The sequence below is a fragment of the Panulirus ornatus genome, chromosome 24 (genome assembly GCF_036320965.1).
Source record: "Panulirus ornatus isolate Po-2019 chromosome 24, ASM3632096v1, whole genome shotgun sequence".
Taxonomy (NCBI): domain Eukaryota; kingdom Metazoa; phylum Arthropoda; class Malacostraca; order Decapoda; family Palinuridae; genus Panulirus; species Panulirus ornatus.
In genome coordinates, this window is record NC_092247.1 from 635,765 (window position 1) to 656,336 (window position 20,572).

The window sequence follows — 20,572 nt, forward strand, 5'->3', positions numbered from 1 at the left end:
TACTTTCTTACTCATTTTCCCTGCATTTAAGATAGCTTTAACTAGGGCATGTTTTGCTAGAGCTATGTCAGTCTACATTCATCATGACCTCTGAATATCAACAAAGTAAACACAAGTGATTCCATGTTGTGCTGCAGATTATCAGCAAAAATGCAGTCTTATAAACTTAATTATTACAACTCAAGCTTAAGATTTCTCACAAACTGTGCATGAGCCCTTATATGACTAAATGGAACCCCTGCTACATAGGAATCCAACACCACATATCACATCATGTCTGAGCTGTCAGTGAATAGCAGAGGACTTAAGGATGAGATCAGCCTCTTCTGATAGTAGAAATGTGGACATCATCGTGAAGTATGGTGATGTGCCATTTTGCTGCATAAAGTTTTCTGTAGCTATTGTTCTAACAGGCCTGAATTAAACAACTAAACTTTCATAATGAAATTCTACCTATGCTAAAGACCAATGATTTGAAACACAACATGGTTAAACACAAAACACCAACCAGTAGTAATATTTGTCATTTAAAAAGTACAGTTTCATTAAAAACAGTGTTTAACCATCTATAAAGATGGTTAGCAATTGTGAACATAAGAGATGGTAACTCTTATCCCTCTGTTTTAGCAGAACATGCATATTTCACTTGTTCTAGGGACTCAAAGGGGAAAAAACAGAAAAATAGCAAAACATTTAGAAGCTCAAACAATTCCTGAATGCTCATTCTCCAAATTTGGCACTACATTCTTTGCATTTCTATAGAACAGTCTTTCACTGTATACACTGGCATGTGCATGATTGCATCCACAAATCAGCACATTCTTAAATGTAAATCTTAGGCAATCACAGATTACAAAATTTTATTGACTCATAAAGATACATGACTGAACATGAAACAGTGACTACAAACTAAACACAGATGACTAAACATGAAACAGTAGCTAAGAACTGAGCTTGGAAGTAAAACTTAACCATGCATATGGATGCAGACACTAGGAGAAGTAAAATAGTTCTTTCTAAAGATGAACTAATGATGTCATCATTAGATCATCTCTGAATTAGAAAAACTCCAACCTTAGTCTGGATACAACAGCAATGATGAAATAAAATGTAAAAGGCTTCTTTTATTTCCTATAAAAGTTTTGTGCATAGACTACCAGAAATTTTCAAAACAGAGACACTGAAGAGTTTTTAAATAAAATACTACTTCATCTAAAAACCTACAACAAAACACTAAGAAAAAAGATAATTTTTCCTGAGATTGGGTATGTATAACCCATGAATCTGTTGCACACTTTTCATTAACTATGATGAAGTGTCTTACATCCTTCTTGATTACCTTGCACTACCAGATCCAGATCCTGAGTCACTGCCAGCATCAGACTTGCTCTCATTTTCATTGTTGTCTGATTCATTGTCATTATCAGAGCCACTAATCGACCCAGACTGCTCCTCATCACTGTCTGAGCCACTGTCCTCTACATGCTGAAAAAAGGAAGAGAATTCATGTAAACTATGCCAAAAATATTCATTTACTGAAATTTTTTTACAGGTTGTTGGGCAGCAAGCATGACTGAGTTAGCCCAAAGAGGTGGGAATGAAGACCACTACATAATGAATATGTAAACTCAACATGAATGTCGTCAACTTCATACATACGTGGAGCACTGCAAATGCAACATAGGTTAAGTATACTTCCAACAAGTGGTGCAGATTCAAGTGGTTCATTGGAATGCAAGCATAATGAATAATGTAAAAAATGGGAGTGGTGGATAATCTTACGGAAGACATTTCAAATAGATTTTGTGCAATTTGTAAAGGGTTAGAACCTACAGGATGCTGAGTACATTTTAGCATGAAAAGGGTATATTAACTTAAAAGTTATTTACAAATAATTATATGTTTGGTTTCTTTTAAAAGGTGTCAAAAACAATTTAAATCAATAATACTGATTAAATTTTTTGGCTTCTTTCAATCAATTCATCAGTCTGTTTATATTAACATTGCATAAATTTTTCCAATAGTGCATTCCTTCCCTGTTATCATCTAATTCATATCTGACTCTGAGACTCCTATATTTTCGGCTTTCCATTAATACATAATCTATGGAAATATTGTAACTGCAAATTGGAGCAGATCTCTTTTCCATTAAGTGACTATGAATCAATACAGATGAATGTGCAATCCTACTGAAAGAGGAAGGTCATACTTCAACATCTTTCTTTATCCCTTTTGTAGTTTATTTTTCTTTTGGGACTCCAAGTTCCACCTAGCATCTCATTTACACCCAGCAAAATTATCTATTCTGCTTATAATGTCATTGTGAGGTATAACACTCGTGCACAGATTGCTAGAACAGGGTTGATTTAGCCTTACCATCAGCCATTTAATCACCACTGATACCAATTACACCAGAAAAATTCTGTACTCTTGTTTTGAGCAGTTTCTTACTAAGCAACCTTGAACATTTTGAACTAGGGCATGGACTGGAGCACAGAATGATCTGGCTTGGAATGCATGGCTTCTAAGGCATATGAGAGTGTCAGTCGTGGTGTCAAACATAAACACCAATCCATATCAATCCAAGATAAAGTAGAACTGTTGAAAAAAAATGGACCATGGTGTTTCAGTGCATAAGCTGTGTGATATCTACAATATTGGTTCATCAACTGTTTATGATATAAATAAGCAAGGGGAGAAAATATTGAAATGCTATGCAGACAGCAATTCCAAGAAGCAAATGACGATTAGAAAAACTTAGAAAGATGGTGAGAGTACTGAGCACAATCGAGTGATGATGGAATGGTTTTGACAGCGTCAGAGTGATGGAGTGGACTTGTCACATAGCATGATGATGGACCAGGCTATATTGTTCCATTAAGAACTTAAATTACATGAGCGTGACTATAGTGAAGGATGGATTCAAAGATTCAAGAAGCATCAAGATTTTAAAAAGAGGTCCAGAGACAGCTGATATAAACCATAATAAAAATATTCAATGAATTTCTATTGGATGGTCAGGTATCAACTGATTGGACACTAGCAAATGTTACTCTTATACATGTAAAAAGGAGACAAAAAGTGTGTTTTGAACTACTGCCAAATTGCCCTTATGTCAGTGTTAGGAAAAACGATGGAAAAAACAATACAAGATAAAAATGTCACGTTTCTAGATCACAAAATCACATCGGACAACCACCACAGTTTCTGCAAGAGAAGATCCTGCCTGACAAATTTGCCAGATCTTTTAATGCTATTTATCAGAATTGGGATGAAAAAGTCGCATCTGATGTAATATATTTAGATTTCCAGAAAGCTTTTCATAAAGTACCTACAAGAGACTCACATGAGCTCAAAGCACATGGTATAAGTGAAGAGCTCTGCACATGAATCAGAGACTGACTTACTGGAAGAAAGCAACATGTAGTATTAAACGGCAAAGCCTCAGACTGGCTATACATAATGAGAGATGTACCACAGGGGTCAGTCCTGGACCCGATTATTTTCATAATACACATTAATGACCGAGAGCTTGGTCTCATATCTAAGATCTCCAAACTTGCTGGCGATACTAAACTAGGAGGTACAGCAGTAAACAGGCGGGACTGCGAAATGATTCAAAGAGATCTTAACTTACTAGCAGAGTGGTCAGACAGATGGCAAATGAAGTTTAATGTGAAGACAAGAATATATGTTAAATCAACAAACTATTCGGAAACTCTCTAACTAAAGGAGATGAAGAAAAGGACCTTGAAGTTATTAGCAACAATATGATGTACACTAAACAGTGACACGCAGCATGTAAAAAAGGCAACCAATTATTAGGTTTCATAGCCAGGAACATAGATTACAAGACACCAGGAAGAATTCTCACTATATAATTTTCTAGTAAGACCAAACCTTGAATATGCAGTCCAGTTTTGGTCTCCTAACTATAAAAAAGATGAGGAAAAATTTGAGCAAGTACAAAGACATTCCTTACAAATCTGGCATACAAAGAGGCTAAAATGAGAGGATCTCTTCTCCCTTAAAAATAAACCAAGACTTCACTCCAGGTGTTCAAAATTCTGAACAAGTTTGATAAAGCAAATAACAAATATCTTTTTGTAATACAAGATTATACTGTTACCAGGACAAATGGAATAAAATTCAAAACTAAAGGATGTAGTACAGACGTGGGAAAAAGCTTCTTTTCCTATAGGTGTGTTAAACACTGGAATAAGTTACCTTCAGATGTGGTGAATGCTAAGACTATTAATACCTTCAAAAGTAGCTTAAACAAATATTCTATAAATACAAGTATACCCTTGAGAAAAATGCCAGAAATACCCTACAAAAATGACAGCAGTGACGGGACCACAAAAAGGTTAACAAGCAGCATCAGAGTCAGTGATAACTTAATAAAATGCTGAGTGGACTTACATTTTCTTGTCAAGAAAACTCTTTTTCTTATCTGACAACCCAATCGTGGGCCAATCAAGCCTCCTACTGTCTGTCTTTCTCATGTAAACTCATGTAAACCAGATTACCGGGAAAGGCAAAAGAGATATCATCACCTATCATTACTCATTTATTTTTTATACTTTGTCACTGTCTCCCATGTTAGAGAAGTAGCGCAAGGAAACAGATGGAAGAATGGCCCAACCCACCCACATACACATGTATATACATACACGTCCACACACGCACATATACATACCTATACATCTCAACTTATGCATATATATACATACACAGACATATACATATAAACAAATGTACATAATTCATACCTTTTTTTTTTTTTGCTTTGTCGCTGTCTCCCGCATTTGCGAGGTAGCGCAAGGAAACAGACGAAAGAAATGGCCCAACCCACCCCCATACACATGTATATACATACGTCCACACACGCAAATATACATACCTACACAGCTTTCCATGGTTTACCTCAGACGCTTCACATGCCTTGATTCAATCCACTGACAGCACGTCAACCCCGGTATACCACATCGCTCCAATTCACTCTATTCCTTGCCCTCCTTTCACCCTCCTGCATGTTCAGGCCCCGATCACACAAAATCTTTTTCACTCCATCTTTCATACTGTATGCCCTTATTCATTCCCGTCGCCACCCCACCACACATGAAATGACAACCCCCTCCCCTGCATGTGCGCGAGGTAGCACTAGGAAAAGACAACAAAGGCCACATTCATTCACACTCAGTCTCTAGCTTTCATGTATGATGCATCGAAATCACAGCTCCCTTTCCACATCCAGGCCCTACAAAACTTTCCATGGTTTACCCCTGACGCTTCACATACCCTGGTTCAATCCATTGACAGCATATTGACACTGGTATACCACATCATTCCAATTCACTCTATTCCTTTCACCCTCCTGCATGTTTAGGCCCCGATCACTCAAAATCTTTTTCACTCCATCTTTCCACCTCCAATTTAGTCTCCCACTTCTCGTTCCCTCCACCTCTGACACATATATCATCTTTGTCAATCTTTCCTCACTCATTTTCTCCATGTGACCAAACCATTTCAAAACACCCTCTTCTGCTCTCTCAACCACGCTTTTTATTACCATACATCTCTCTTACCCTTTCATCACTTACTCAATCAACCCACCTCACACCACATATTGTCCTCAAACATCTCATTTCCAGCACATCCAACCTCCTCCAAACAACTCTATCTATAGCCCATACCTTGCAACCATATAACATTGTTGGAACCACTATTCCTTCAAACATACCCATTTTTGCTTTCCAAGATAACATTCTCAACTTCCACACATTTTTCAACGCTCCCAGAACTTTCGCCCCCTCCCCTACCCTATTATTCACTTCTGCTTCCATGGTTCCATCTGCTGCCTAATCTACTCCCAGATATCTAAAACACTTCACTTCCTCCACTTTTTCTCCATTCAAACTTGTTGGAACCACTATTCCTTCAAACATACCCATTTTTGCTTTCCAAGATAACATTCTCAACTTCCACACATTTTTCAACGCTCCCAGAACTTTCGCCCCCTCCCCTACCCTATTATTCACTTCTGCTTCCATGGTTCCATCTGCTGCCTAATCTACTCCCAGATATCTAAAACACTTCACTTCCTCCACTTTTTCTCCATTCAAACTTACCTCCCAATTGACCTGTCCCTCAACCCTACTGTACCTAATAACCTTGCTCTTATTCACATTTACTCTCAGCTTTCTTCTTTCACACACTTTACCATACTCAGTCACCAGCTTCTGCAGTTTCTCACACAAATCAGCCACCAGCGCTGTATCATCAGCGAACAACAACTGACTCACTTCCCAAGATCTCTCATCCACAACAGACTGCATACTTGCCCCTCTCGTCAAAACTCTTGGATTCACCTCCCTAACAATCCCATCCATAAACAAATTACATAACCATGGAGACATCACGCACACTTGCTGCAAACCGACATTCACTGAGAACCAATCACTTTCCTCTCTTCCTACACATACACATGCCTTACATCCTTGATAAAAACTTTTCACTGCTTCTAACAACTTGCCTCCCACACCATATATTCTTAATACCTTCCACAGAGGTCAATGAAAATGACATGAACATACCATGGAAAAGCCTCAAAGCACTGAAGGGAACATATGTGCTAATGTGTATTAGATGTTCTATTTCTAAAACGAAGCCAAGGTGGTGGGACAGTGAAATAAAAAGGTGCCTGCTGTCTAAGAAAGTAGCTCATAAGAAACTTAAAACATCAATAACCAACATGATAGAGCAAGTGATGAAAAATTTTCATAGAGAAAGTAAGAGAGCTTTACAACAAAGTAAATGTCAATATGAAGTGTACTTTCCTAAGAATAGCAAAAGAAACCCTAAGGAGTTTTACAGTTAAGTTTGAGATAACAGCATCATTACCCAATCAATTGGTCCATTAATTATGGAAACAGTGACGGTTCAAGATAATTAATTCATGGCAAAGGTCTTAAATGACTTGTTTGCATCTATTTTTGGTCAAAGACATAACCTATGTCCCAAATCCAGTTTTATTAACAAGAGAGAACATTCTTCTACAAATTGACATAAAAGCTGAAGATATACTATCAGCAATATATGGAATGAAAATGAACAAAAAGACAGTACCTGATATGTTTTATCCAGTGGCAATGAAAGGGGCAAAAAATAGGACAGTTCAGCCCTTTTCAAATAGTTACATGCTACGAGAAAAGTTCCAGATGAAAAGTAGTTTGTCAATGTAACATCGACATCAAAAACAGTAATAAATCACTGCCCAGAAATTATTGTCCAATTAGCTATATGTTTGTTGTTGGAAAACTTATGGAAACCATCATTTGGGATACAATTGTAAAACATTCAGATCACCACTTAATGGACAATTCTCAGTACAGTTTTCAAAAAATCACTCATGTCTGACATATCTACTTGATTTCTTTTATGATATAATAAATATGTATAATGAAAGTAAAGCAGCTGATGTCATCTATCTAGATTTTTAATAAGCATTTGATAAGGTTCCACATTAAAAGTTACAGGAAAATTTAAGTTACATGGCACTGATAGAGTTGTCCTTCAGTGAATATGAAACTGGTTTACAGTCCGTAAACAAAATGTTGTGATTAATGGTCAGGCCTCAGAATGGTTAGATGTAAGAAGTGGAGTGCCACGAGGATTAGTCTTGGTACTAGTCCTCTTTCTCATAAATAATGATAATACTGACAATGGGCTGCACTGCAAGATATCAAAATTTCCTGATGATACAAAACTGGAAAATAAAACTAGTAATGAACATGTATGTCTATAGCTTCAAACTGACATAAGACAAACCGATGGACTGAGCTCACAGGTGAAAAATTCATTTCAATATCAATAAAAGCAAAGTTTTACATATGTCGCAAAAATGAAAAGGTAAGCTACAGTATGAATTCTGCTGAACTGCAATAATATCTGGGCTTAAAAACCTCTGGTGACCCAAAACCAACTCAGCAGTGAACATATCAAACACAATTCTTCATTTCATAGGTATGGCCTTCGAATTTAAATCCACAGGATCATCCTTACTCTTTAAGAGTCACTGATTCACCCCACCTTCAATACTGACTTCACTTTTTTGGAGGAAAAAAAAAATGATAATGAAGTGAGTGCAACATTGAGCTACCACAATGATTCCTGGTTGAAAAACTAATGCTGCCAGAGCAGACTAAACAACTTGAATCTATTTAGGCTTAGAGGTGATCTAATACAAATATCTAAAATTATGAAGCTTTGATAATTTTGATCAACTTACTTGACTTGATTTGTCTGATTTCACTCACAGTAATGGATACAAACTTGCGGGCAAAAGTTTTACCTCGAATGAGGCAAGGTATCTTTTCTTCAACAGGAGTGTTAACATATGGAATGATTTGCTAGAGTGGGTGAAAGCAGAGCCACGGATACACTTAAGAACAGACTTATATCATTTGTGTCTTATTAGCCACACTGACAATTTGATGGGTCATTCTCTTTCAGTTATCAGTATACCTTCTAACTTTTAACATACTCATTTGTAAGTTTCTGAAATCTTCAGGGACTTACCTCTAAACTTCCCTCTTTTAACTTTCATACCACACATTGCTCTCTCACAGTTAGCTTCCACTCTAGCCAATCTATCTCTGTGACTGTTGATGGATCAGCCTCCAGCCCCTTTTCCATCAACAGTTGTGTCCCTCAAAGTTCTGCCATGTATCCTAAACTTATTTTCTTTCTATCAGCAATTTCCTTTCTTCTGCAAATAACCAAAAGCACTTGTATGCTGGTCACATAACGATGCATTCCTCCTTCTTTCACTCGATCCACATTTCATATCAATACAACTTCCTTAATAAACTCGTAAAGAATATCTCAGTGGAGTATACAAAATCTGGTTAAGTTTAATGCTTCCAAGACCTAGTTTCTGCCCATTTCTTCATTGAAAACTCCTCAACTTTCCTCTCTCCTTCATTAGTTCTGTAATTCCACCTCTTGACTCAATGACTATACTTGGTATCACTGTAACATCCACTCTATCTTGGAAACCCCACATTATGGAGATAGCAAAGTCTGCCTCTTAAGAAACTGGGGGTGGTGTAGATGTCAAAAGTTCTTTTCTTCTGAACAGCTGCTCTATTTATACAAAGGTCTGATCTGTCTTTCTATGAAGTATCGCTTTTATATCTTGGGAACACCACATTACAGAAATAGCCAAGTCTGCCTTACGAAACTGATATTTCTGTTTAAAGGTTGAAATTTCTTTTCTTCTGAGAAGTTGCTCCGTTTACACACAGGTTTACTCTGTCCTTGTACTGAGTACTACTCTCACATCTGGGGTGATTCTAGCTATGCATCCTTACTTGACAGAGTTGAATAAAAAAATGGTCTGACCCATAAACTCTTCCAGGCTCACCTCAAAAATTGAACTGCTTGCCCTGTGCTGCAATACTGGTTCCCTTTCAAATTCCTAAAGGTTTTCCTTTAGATTTTGCTCCTGATAGCTGGATGCTTGTGTGCCCCCGCCACTAGTTAGACTATGCAATACTGGGCAAGCTGTTACGTCAGTTGATTACTGTGTGGCAGTCGGCATCTCGGGTTGGCTGCTTTGATAACCCTTTTTTTTCATTCTAAAAGAAAGGCTATCACTTCCACCAAAATTTGTAAATACTTTCCCGTCCCTTTCCCTTTTCTTAACCTTTCTAAATTTCAATTACAGCCCAGACTTGATGTAGACTTTAGTGCATGACTGCAGCCTCCATCAAAAAATTACTAACAGCTTCAAAAGGACCCAATGGTCTGTTGCTGTCTGAATTTCTTTGTATCTGGTATCTCATTATCTTAATTGCAGCTTTCATCAAGACTAAACATATCAATTTCTGCCTGCACAATGAGCTAAACAAAAATTCTGTTACCATCTGCATATTTTCTTAAAAGTCATTTTCATGCTTTTCTACCTTAAAATTTTCCAGTCTCTGATTTCTAATATTCTACAATGTTAATCTAAATACAAAAGTATTTTTGGGTTTTCTTCCACATTCTGTATTACTCATTCACTCTCTGTTCCCTTCTAATACTCGACAATGTTAATCTAAATACAAAAGTATTTTTGGGTTTTCTTCCACATTGTGTTACTCATTCACTCTCTGTTCCCTTCAATGGGATCTCATTACTTTAACATCTGTATTAGTTATTTTCTCATTGAACTTTTATTCTTGCTTCTTTTGTTAACATCTGCATTAATTGTTTTCTTATGCAACTTTTATCTACATCTGTATCAATTATTTTCTCATTCAACGCTTTCATTCTTGCCTCTTTTGTTTACATATGCTCTAATCACTTTCTCATCCAATGGTTTTATTCTTGCCTCTTTTGTTAGAACACAGTTTTCCTACCCCTGGTATAGGTCACTGATTATCTGTCCTAGTTTCTGATAATATAACTTTGTGTATGTAACTAGGTCACTGCTTCAGATATTGTTCAAATTTCATACTTCTAAAATCCTTTGACTGGTCTCTGATATGCCTTGGGAATGATTCACAAGGTTGACAGAGGTATCTTATAGAAGGTTTTGCAAATAAATGGTGTGAGAGGAAAACTACCAGAAGCAGCAAGAAGTTCTTATCTAAATTCTAAGGCATGTGTGTTGGTAGGAAGAGAGGAAAATGATTTGTTCCAGTGAAGGATGGTCTGTAGCAGAGGTGTGTGATGTCCCCATATGGATGTTTCAATTTCTTTATGGATGGGGAGGTGATGGAGGTACAGGTTTCAATAAAACTCACAATTCAATTTTGGCTATTCATTTGATAAGATGAACTCCCACATTCATTCCTTCCTTTTCTTTGTTAAAGCCTTGTTCATCCAAGGTAAAAAAAAAAAAAAAATTTTGGTTACATCTTTGCTACCATGGCTAAATATTCTATAAAACATGTAAATTTGAGCTCAAAGTCTTTATTACATTAAACTTTTTGGATGGAAATATCAACAGTAAATCTTTATATACTTTTGACAGCATTGTTTTATATCCTGGTCAACCTACCCCATAATGCACTTAATTTGCATTAAAATCTTTTTACCTAGTTATGAGAGCAACTATATTAAACCCAATCATATATTCTGTGGTCCACATAATATCAAAAGCATTGTACCATTTGAACATGATACTTTCCTAAATAATGAATATAAACACTTACAAGTACTGTTATTAAAAGTACAGATAGTCTAGTGTACTCATTGTTTATCATAGAACATTTCTCTTACTATCCACTTGCTTTACCCATTTGTTTTTGTGAATTCTAAACTACTTTCACACTATTTGCCATTTCCCACGTTAGCGAGGTAGCATTAAGAAGAGAGGACTGGGCCTTTGAGGGAATATCCTCACCTGGCCCCCTTCTCTGTTCCTTCTTTTTTGGGGAAAAAAAAAAAAAAACGGGGGGGAGGGGGATAGGATTTCCTGCTCCATCCTCTTTTAGTCACCTTCTGCGACACACAGGGGATATGTGGGAAGTATTCTTTCTCCCTTTTCCCCATGGATAAACTATCCCCCTTTTCCCATGGATAAACTATCGCAAGTAATATGTAGTAATTGTAACAAATGAACTGCAGCTTACATTAAAGTTTGCAGAAGCTGTAAAATTACTTCATTTAAAAAAATTAGAAAGGCCATGTAATTTTGAAATCTTTAGTTGCAATATGTGAAAATAGCATAAACATCACATGTTAAAGTTATTTTTACAGAATGGTAATATATGCTACATGGAAAGTTTGGTTCTTTTATGTGATAACAGCATCAACCTATCACTAACCCAAAAAGTCTGTGATGAAGTGTTCCACTTATCATCCAAATTAAAGCAATAACAAAACCTGGTAGTTAAACTGGCTCCTTATCTAAGCCAAAATGGGAAAACATTACTTGCGTCTTACTGATATGTCTGAGGGTGAAAGATTCAAGTAGCAACAGTCATAATAAGGGTTACCAAAGTTATCCTATGCTAATGGCCAAGAAAAATGAATCATGGCTCCATCAGAAGTTCTAATAGAGATTTCTTGCAATGTGAATCTAACCTGCCTTGACATAGCTGGTTATGAAGAAGACATCCAAATTCTCCATCATGTTTGTATGGTCACTCACAACCTACTGATATGTCTACTCAAGTTCAGCTTCAGCTGAGTTTTATCCACTTTGGAGATGTTTGGGTTCAGCTGAGAAAAAATTGGGTACAAAAATTGCAAATAAGCTTGCAAAAATACATGAAATACTTTGCTCAATCATGCCTCAAGTCTGAGGACTAGAGGTATACCACAGTTATACCCAAGTTCTACAAATATGCCACATCACTTTCTATTTTCAATTTATGACTGAAAGAAAATGCATCGAGTTACCAAAGAGGACTGGCTACCAGTATATCTTTCTCTCATGCATCTTGTCTCAGTGTATCTACCAAAGCCACTATATATCTACATGTGTATATGTGTATATATGTGGCTGTGTATGTGTTTATGCATATGTATGTACTTGCATGGTCATGTATACGAGTAGATGGGTCTTTCTTCATCTGATTCCTGGAACTACCTCTGATGCAGGAAATGGCAATAAAGTATAACACTAATATATCATTTCTCTGTTATACCAAATGAAGAAAGACCATGACAATCAGAGCCTTCGAGGAGGATGAGCATTCCCAGTTTGACTCTCCTTTTTTCCTCTTCTTGAGGTTGAAATACAAAAAGGAGAGGGTTTCCAGCCCCCTGCTCCTGCCTCCTATAGTGGGAAATATTTTGAAAACCTTTACAAATCCTCACCTTTGCCTCCACAAGATAGTGATCAGACAAATCTCCAGTTGCCCCTCTCAGCACATTAACATCCAAGTCTCTCTCTTGCACGTCTATCAAATAACACAATCCAATAACGCCCTCTGACCATCTCTTCTACTCGCATATGAATACATATGTATATCTCTCTCTCGTCTGTTTCCTTGCGCTACCTCGCTAACGCGGGAGACAGCGACAAAGCAAAATAAATATAAATAAATATCTCTCTTTTTAAACCAGGTATTCAAAGTCACCAGTCCTTTTTCAGCACAGAAATCCACAAGCTCTTCATTCAAATTTACACCACTGAACACCAAATGTATACCAATTATACCCTCAACTGCCACATTATTCACCTTCGCATTCAAATCACCAATCACAATAACCTGGTCTCGTGCACCAAAACTGCTAACACACTTACTCAGCTAGTCCCAAAACACTTGCCCTCATGATCTTCCTTCTCATGAACAGGTGCACAGGTACCAGTAATCAATCACCCATCTCTCTCCATCCACTTTCAGCTCTACCCATATCAATCTAGAATTTACCTTCCTACACTCGATCACATACACAACTCATGCTTCAGGAGTAGTGCTATTCCTGCCTTTGCTCATGTCCTCTCCCCAAACACTGACTTTACTCCTAAGACATTCCCAAACCACTCTTCCCCTTTACCCTTGAGCTTCATTTCACCAGAGAAAAAACGTCAAAGTTCCTTTCCTCAAACATACTACCCATCTCTCCTTTTTTCTCATCTTCCTTACAAACACACACATTCAGACACCCCAATCAGAGCCTTCGAGGAGAATGAGCACTCCCTGGGAGCGTTGAAAAATGTGTGGAAGTCGAGAACGTTAACTTGGAAAGCAAAAATGGGCATGTTTGAAGGAATAGTGGTTCCAACAGTGTTATATGGTTGCGAGGCGTGGGCTATAGATACAGTTGTGAGGAGGAGGGTGGATGTGCCGGAAAAGAGATGTTTGAGGACAATATGTGGTGTGGTGTGAGGTGGTTTGATTAAGTAATGAAAAGGTGAGGGATGTATGGTAATAAAAAGAGTGTGGTTCAGAGAGCAGAAGAGGGTGTTTTGAAATGGTTTGGTAACATGGAAAGAATGAGTGAGGAAAGATTACCAAAGAGGATATATGTGTCAGAGGTGGAGAGAATAAGTGGGAGACCAAATTGGAGGTGGAAAGATGGAGTGAAAAAGTTTTTGAATAATTGGGGCCTGAACACGCAGGAGGGTGAAAGGCGTGCCAGGAATAGAGTGAATTGGAACGATGTGGTATAACGGGGTCAACGTGCTGTCAATGGATTGAACCAGGGCATGTGAAGCGTCTAGGGGTAAACCAAGGAAAGAATTGTGGGGCCTGATTGTGGAAAGGGAGCTGCGGTTTTGGTGCATTATACATGACAGCTTGAGACTGAGTGTGAAAGAATGTGGCCTTTGTTGTCTTTTCCTGGCGCTACCTCACGCACATGCGGGGGGAGGGGGTTTTCATTTCATGTGTGGTGTGGTGGCGACAGGAATAGATGAAGGCAGTAAGTATGAATTTGTGCATATGTATATATATGTATATGTCTGTATGTATAAGTTGAAATGTATATGTATGCATATGTGCGTGTGTGGGGGTGCTATGTCGTGTGTGGCTGGGTTGTGATGGGAATGAATAAAGGCAGCAAGTATTAATATGTACATGTATATATGAGGACAATATGTTTGATCGAGTAAGTAATGTAAGGGTAAGAGAGATGTGTGGAAATAAAAAGAGCGTGGTTGAGAGCAGAAGAGGGTGTTTTGAAATGGTTTGGGCACATGGAGAGAATGAGTGAGGAAAGATTGACCAAGAGGATATATGTGTCGAAGGTGGAGGGAACGAGGAGAAGTGGGAGACCAAATTGGAGGTGGAAAGATGGAGTGAAAAAGATTTTGAGTGATCGGGGCCTGAACATGCAATAGGGTGAAAGGCGGGCATGGAATAGAGTGAATTGGATCGATGTGGTATACCAGGGTTGACGTGCTGTCAGTGGATTGAATCAGGGCATGTGGAGCGTCTGGGGTAAACCATGGAAAGTTGTGTGGGGCCTGGATGTGGAAAGGGAGCTGTGGTTTCAGGCATTATTGCATGACAGCTGGAGACTGAGTGTGAACGAATGGGGCCTTTATCTTTTCCTAGCGCTACCTCGCACACATGAGGGGGGAGGGGGATGGTATTCCATGTGTAGCGAGGTGGCGATAGGAATGAATAAAGGCAGACAGTGTGAATTGTGTGCATGGGTATATATGTATGTCTGTGTGTGTATATATATGTGTGTACATTGAGATGTATAGGTATGTATATTTGCGTGTGTGGACGTGTGTGTATATACATGTGTATGGGGGTGGGTTGGGCCATTTTTTCTTCTGTTTCCTTGAGCTACCTCGCAAATGCGGGAGACAGTGATAAATAAAAAAAAAAAAAGATATGTATATATGAGTATGTGTATGTATGCATATGTTGAAATGTATATATGCATGTGTGTGTGTGGGCGTTTATGTATATACATGTGTATGTGGGTGGATTGGGCCATTCTTTTGTCTGTTTCCTTGCACTACCTCGCTAACATGGGAGACCAATTAAGTATATAAAATAAATAGCCGTAAATTTGTTATTATACTTAGTTGCTGTCTCCTGCATAAGCGAGGTAGCACAAGAAAAGACCAAAGAATAGCCTAACGCACCCACATACACATGTATAAACATAAATGCCCACACACGCAAATATATATATGTACCTATACATTTCAACGTATACATACACAGACATATACATCCATACAAATGAACACATCCACTTGCTGCATTCATCCATTCCCGTCGCCACCCCACCACAAATGAAATGGAACAACCCCCCCAATGTAGCGCTAGGAAAAGACAACAAAGGCCACGTTTGTTCACTGTCTTTAGCTGCCATGTGTGTACGAGGGGTTGGGCCATTCTTCATGTGCTACTTGCTGATGCAGGAAAGTGACCGAGTATAATAAAAATAATACATGTGTGTGTGTGTGTGTGTGTGTGTGTGTGTGGAGAGAATGAGCAAAGATTGACAGAGGACAAGTGTCTGAGGTGGAGGAAAAAAGAAGAGACCAAATTGGAGGTGGAAGGATGGTGAAAAAGACCACGCAACTGAGGTCCAAACATACACCAGCGAAAGGCGTGCACGGAACAGGGTGACTTGGAATGATATGGTATACCGGGATCGAAAAGCTGTCGGGATTGAACCAGGGCACTTGAAACATCCAGGGTAAACCATGGAAAAGTCTGTGGGGCCTGGATATGGACCCACGGTTTCTGTGCATTAACAGACAGAGATAGGGTGATAGCGGATGTGGCCTTTCTTTGTTTCCTGGTGCCATCTCACTGACGTCATTGGTAAGCAAGTTACCAGGAACGTTTGTTTACCAATGGTATCTTAGCTATGTCTCTTCCTTGTATGTCAACAGACTGTTCTAAATCTTGTATTTGCTGGGAATGAGGAAAATGAAATATGATAAGTTCCCAAGTGCACTTTCATATATTTACACCATGAGGGGAGATACAAGAATGAGATAGAAAGCTTAGAGCAGTCAACTTCTATACAAAATAGAGATGGAGCTAATGAGATAGAAGGCTTCGAACAGTCAACTCGTATACAAAATACAGATGGAGCTAATGAAATAGAAGGCGTCAGTCAACTTGCATACAAAACAGAGATGGAGCTAAGGTGCCATTGGTACACGTGATCCTGGTTCATGATGTTCAAGTCGGGCACTGTGCCTGTCATAAAATCTTATTAGGTGGACAAGACAAGGATCCATTTTATAACAAGCATGGTGCCCGGCCTGACATCACTAACCACAAATACTTATGAACCAGCAGCGCCTTGGCTCCACCTCTATTTAATATATAATATGAATGTTCCAAGTCTCCAATCTCATTCTTGTAACTCGATGATGTGATCATTACACAGTGCACTTTAGAACTTATTGCATTTCATTTTCCTCATGGATATCTGCAAACTACATCACGCAATACTGTTTCCTGTGGGGCAGAGTAGCACAGGGTAGCGCCAGGAATGGATGAAGGCATGCAAGTATGAATATGGACATGTGTATATATGTACATGTCTGAGTATGTGTATGTATGTATATGCAGTGTGTATGGGCCATTCTTTGTCTGTTTCATGGCCCTACCGCAATGATTAAGCATAATAAAAAATATATATATCTACTACAATACTTGATTGCCATTTCCCACATCAGTGAGGTAGTGCCATGAAACAAATGAACGACCCATCCACTCATATACACGGACATATACATAATGAACCAGGGTATATATAGACACTGAGAGGACACCAAAGAAAGGTCTGTGGGTAAGAGGCTCTACTTTTGGCACACTACGCCTAACACCCTGATATAGGATGTGAACAAATGAAGCCATTCCTTCGTCTGTTACTGGTGCTACCTTGGTAATGCAGGAACTGGCAAACAGGTATGAAGATAATTGGCATTTATAACATTTTACATAATACAGCAAGATTCTGCCAACAAATGAAAACCATTAAGTTCTGTTAAAACTGGCTTATATAATGCATTTTCTTATGTCTTAATAATCAACAATCTTTAGTTTACAGGGATCTACACTTCATAATTTATATGACAATTTTCCCGTTCTATTAACTTGATATTGCTATATCATCTTTACGGCGCGATAAAAGCATTAATACATATTCGGAGAAGTTTGTATCAAATCCTCAATGATAAAACTACCAATTTAACTTTGGTGGCAGGGACAAGTTCATCCAAGACATTTTCCCGTTCTATTATCTTGATATTGCTATATCACCTTCAAGGCGAAACAAAAACATTAATACATATTCGAAGATGTTTGTATCAAATCCTCAATGATAAAACTACTAATTTAACTTTGGTGGCAGGGATAAGTTTATCCAAGACAATTATATGCATTAAGCCACAGAGAGGTTTTAATCTGTGCCAACATAGCTAGAAACCAGATGAAAGCTTAAGCTAACCAGTTATTGTTAGCTGTATATGAACATACCTATACAACTCTAAAACTGCACATACTGAGTATGGAATCACTAAAGTTACTTTACATAATGAAATTTGCCTCATCCTTGGACACTTACAAACCAAGACAGGTCGTTTGATAAGCTAATGTGCAAACTTAGTTCACAGTTATTTTCAATAAGGCTATTTTTGCCATCAAATAACCTATAACTTTAACTCATCTGTACAGCTACATGCAAACCTTAGCAACACTTTCAGCAGCATCAATAATCTCAAGTTCCATGTTTATACACTTAACCAAGAGAAATTCCACATTAGGTTGTGTACATGTGCCAATGTTTGAGTGAAATTTACTAAAATGGGTCATGGTCATTTTCCTTTAAAATCTTTCCTAGGCTCATCCATGTGTTATCTCCTGTCATGCTAAATGCATTAGAGAATGAAACACTTAGAACTTATTGTAAAAATAATAAAATTACGACCTGTGCTGACTCAGGATATTCATTTGGTTTGCATATTTCAAAGTTCAGAATCTTTCCTTTTCCATGGAAGTTCTGCATAAATACAAGTTGCAAGATAGTGCTCTCAAAAAAATATACCTTTGATTAAGTGTGTAATAAATAATAATTAATTACGGTTTACTTAATTAAAGCAACTTAGTTGATGGCAAAACTAAGTTTTAAGTATCAATTAGAAGTCTAACATCCAATAGATATCATAGATGTACACTCAAACCCTAGAAAATACATCACATACAACAGCAGCTGTAGCACACCAATGTAAACACTGGCATCAGCTGATGTAAACAAACGAGACTGACCTCCCTCATCTTGAGCCGGCAAGTCCCAAATCTGGATCAGAGACGGAGTCCGCGAGGACGTCACAACCACACTATATACGCTTTATTACTATCATATAAAGATGCGGGAATGATTTACTTATCACTCATTTCCGTTCACTTTCGCACAAGCATGAGGGCTTGGCTCAGAGCACCTACAAGCGCCCGAGTTACGTGGCCGTCAAAGATGGCTGCCCGTCAGCCATTTTACGGAGCTCGTCTCGACGGCAGAGTCGTAATTTCAATTGTCTCCTTATTTCACATTATATACACGTTTGTTTTTCAACTATATACACACAGATAACCACAGGATCTTTAAGATGTTCTCGGGATAGTAACCGGTTGCTTCAGGGGTTGGATGACTTGAAAATTTTAAGATTTGTGTGGAACCAAACACAGTCTGCCAGGCCCAAGTTCGTCAGCCATGTTCCTACTATTACCCACAATCCTCTGCTCGATGACGTCGTCCACACTGCACTGTTCAAAAACAATAAAGTATAACATTCTACCCTACTTAGCAATAACATTCTTGTACCTGGAAAAAACTAATGCAGATACATAGACGATACTTTAAAAGTGATGATAAACATGGGGTAAATTAAACAATCTTCTGATAATAAGCATTTATTATGATCAGTCTAAGACAAATTAATAACAAAATATCAATATGGATCTGTTAACACATCAACTGGTCCGATGACAAATAAAGATAATCACCATGGCAACTCTAGAATAAAGTGATGTATAACATTTCCAAACGATTATAATACAAAGACTATTTCAGTTCACATCTAGACAGAAGTTCAGAAAACTTCAGAAGCTGTAAGGCCCTGCATGGGTGGCCTACGTGACTACAACTTCTTGGCTTTCCTCGGTCGTGGTGAATCCGTGGTCATTATGGGAGTGCTGTCAGTGATAGACACCACGTTCAGTCCACCCATCGTCAATCCCTTCACGGCTGACTGTAAAGAAGAGATACATTAAGAACAATAAATCTTTACGAAAACATTTCTTTCAGAGAGCACTGATCACATTCCTAATGGGCGTCAGACATTAACTATCCTTACTGGAAGAAAATGATGGCGAGACAAGTGGATAAACAGCAGATTCGAGAAATGACTAGTGATAGATAAGATTATAACCAGTCTCATAATTAATGACTATGACCAGTGTCAATAATAAACTATTGAGTGTTAGAAAAACAGTGAGGTAACACAAGGGGCCTACCTACACCAAAATTGAGAGAGAATTATTGGGGGAGGGGGGTTTGTACCAATGTCTACCAATAAGAAAGTGTCTATCAATGAGAAATTGATAAAATCACATGCAACTGTCAATCAAAGGTGGAAAGGGAGGGGGTTGTCGCGTGCACGAGCCCAGTTTGGTACCTGTAACTAGGGGTACACAGTGGGGCATTAATAGCTACATAGAAGCTGCTTGAGGTAATGCACAAGGGTTGAACTCTACCCATAATCCAGTCTCAAGCAGGTAGCACGTCAAGATATGGAAATGGGAGAGGCTGTGCACTTGTGTAGTGTCATGAAAAAAGGCAGTTTCAACGTGAAGACGCGAGTGGGGTATGGCAGTGTGTCTTGCAAGGGCGACACAGTAGACTGTTGGGTGCCTGCAGAGGCGTATTGATGATAGCATGCCTACTGCCTATGGCAAGAGGCTGGGAAAGTATAAAATGCTTGACGAAGAGGCCAGGCAAGTAAAAACTAAAGCACACCCAGATGAAGATAGGCAGGAATAGGGTGTAAGAGCTTGTACAAGATGAACACGGGGAAAAACAGGTGTCTGTTCATGGGACAGGTAAGGATTGAACGAACATTTTGGGGGGTTAGACTAAGGAAGAG

At 38.4% G+C, this 20,572-nt stretch overlaps 2 protein-coding genes across 9 annotated transcripts in view; both read right to left on the reverse strand.

The window, feature by feature from the left end:
* Positions 1–19,153, reverse strand: part of Chd1 (chromodomain-helicase-DNA-binding protein 1) — a 347,004-nt gene extending 327,851 nt beyond the window's left edge. For 5 of the 8 annotated variants that reach the window (XM_071676941.1, XM_071676940.1, XM_071676937.1 and 2 more), the window contains exons 1-2: positions 18,699–19,153; positions 1,340–1,485 (exon numbers count right to left, since the gene is read on the reverse strand). In XM_071676941.1, the coding sequence (XP_071533042.1) occupies positions 1,340–1,485; positions 18,699–18,707 (155 nt within the window). In that variant the 5' untranslated portion in view covers positions 18,708–19,153. The remainder of the gene's footprint in view (positions 1–1,339; positions 1,486–18,698) is intronic. The other 3 variants (XM_071676943.1, XM_071676942.1, XM_071676939.1) reach the window with 1 other exon arrangement.
* Positions 19,154–19,324: 171 nt separating this feature from the next.
* The window catches only part of mRpS11 (mitochondrial ribosomal protein S11), a 41,838-nt gene continuing 40,590 nt past the window's right edge, over positions 19,325–20,572 (reverse strand). The window contains exon 5 of the mRNA XM_071676945.1: positions 19,325–19,678. Coding sequence (XP_071533046.1) covers positions 19,568–19,678 — 111 coding nt within the window. The 3' untranslated portion in view covers positions 19,325–19,567. The remainder of the gene's footprint in view (positions 19,679–20,572) is intronic.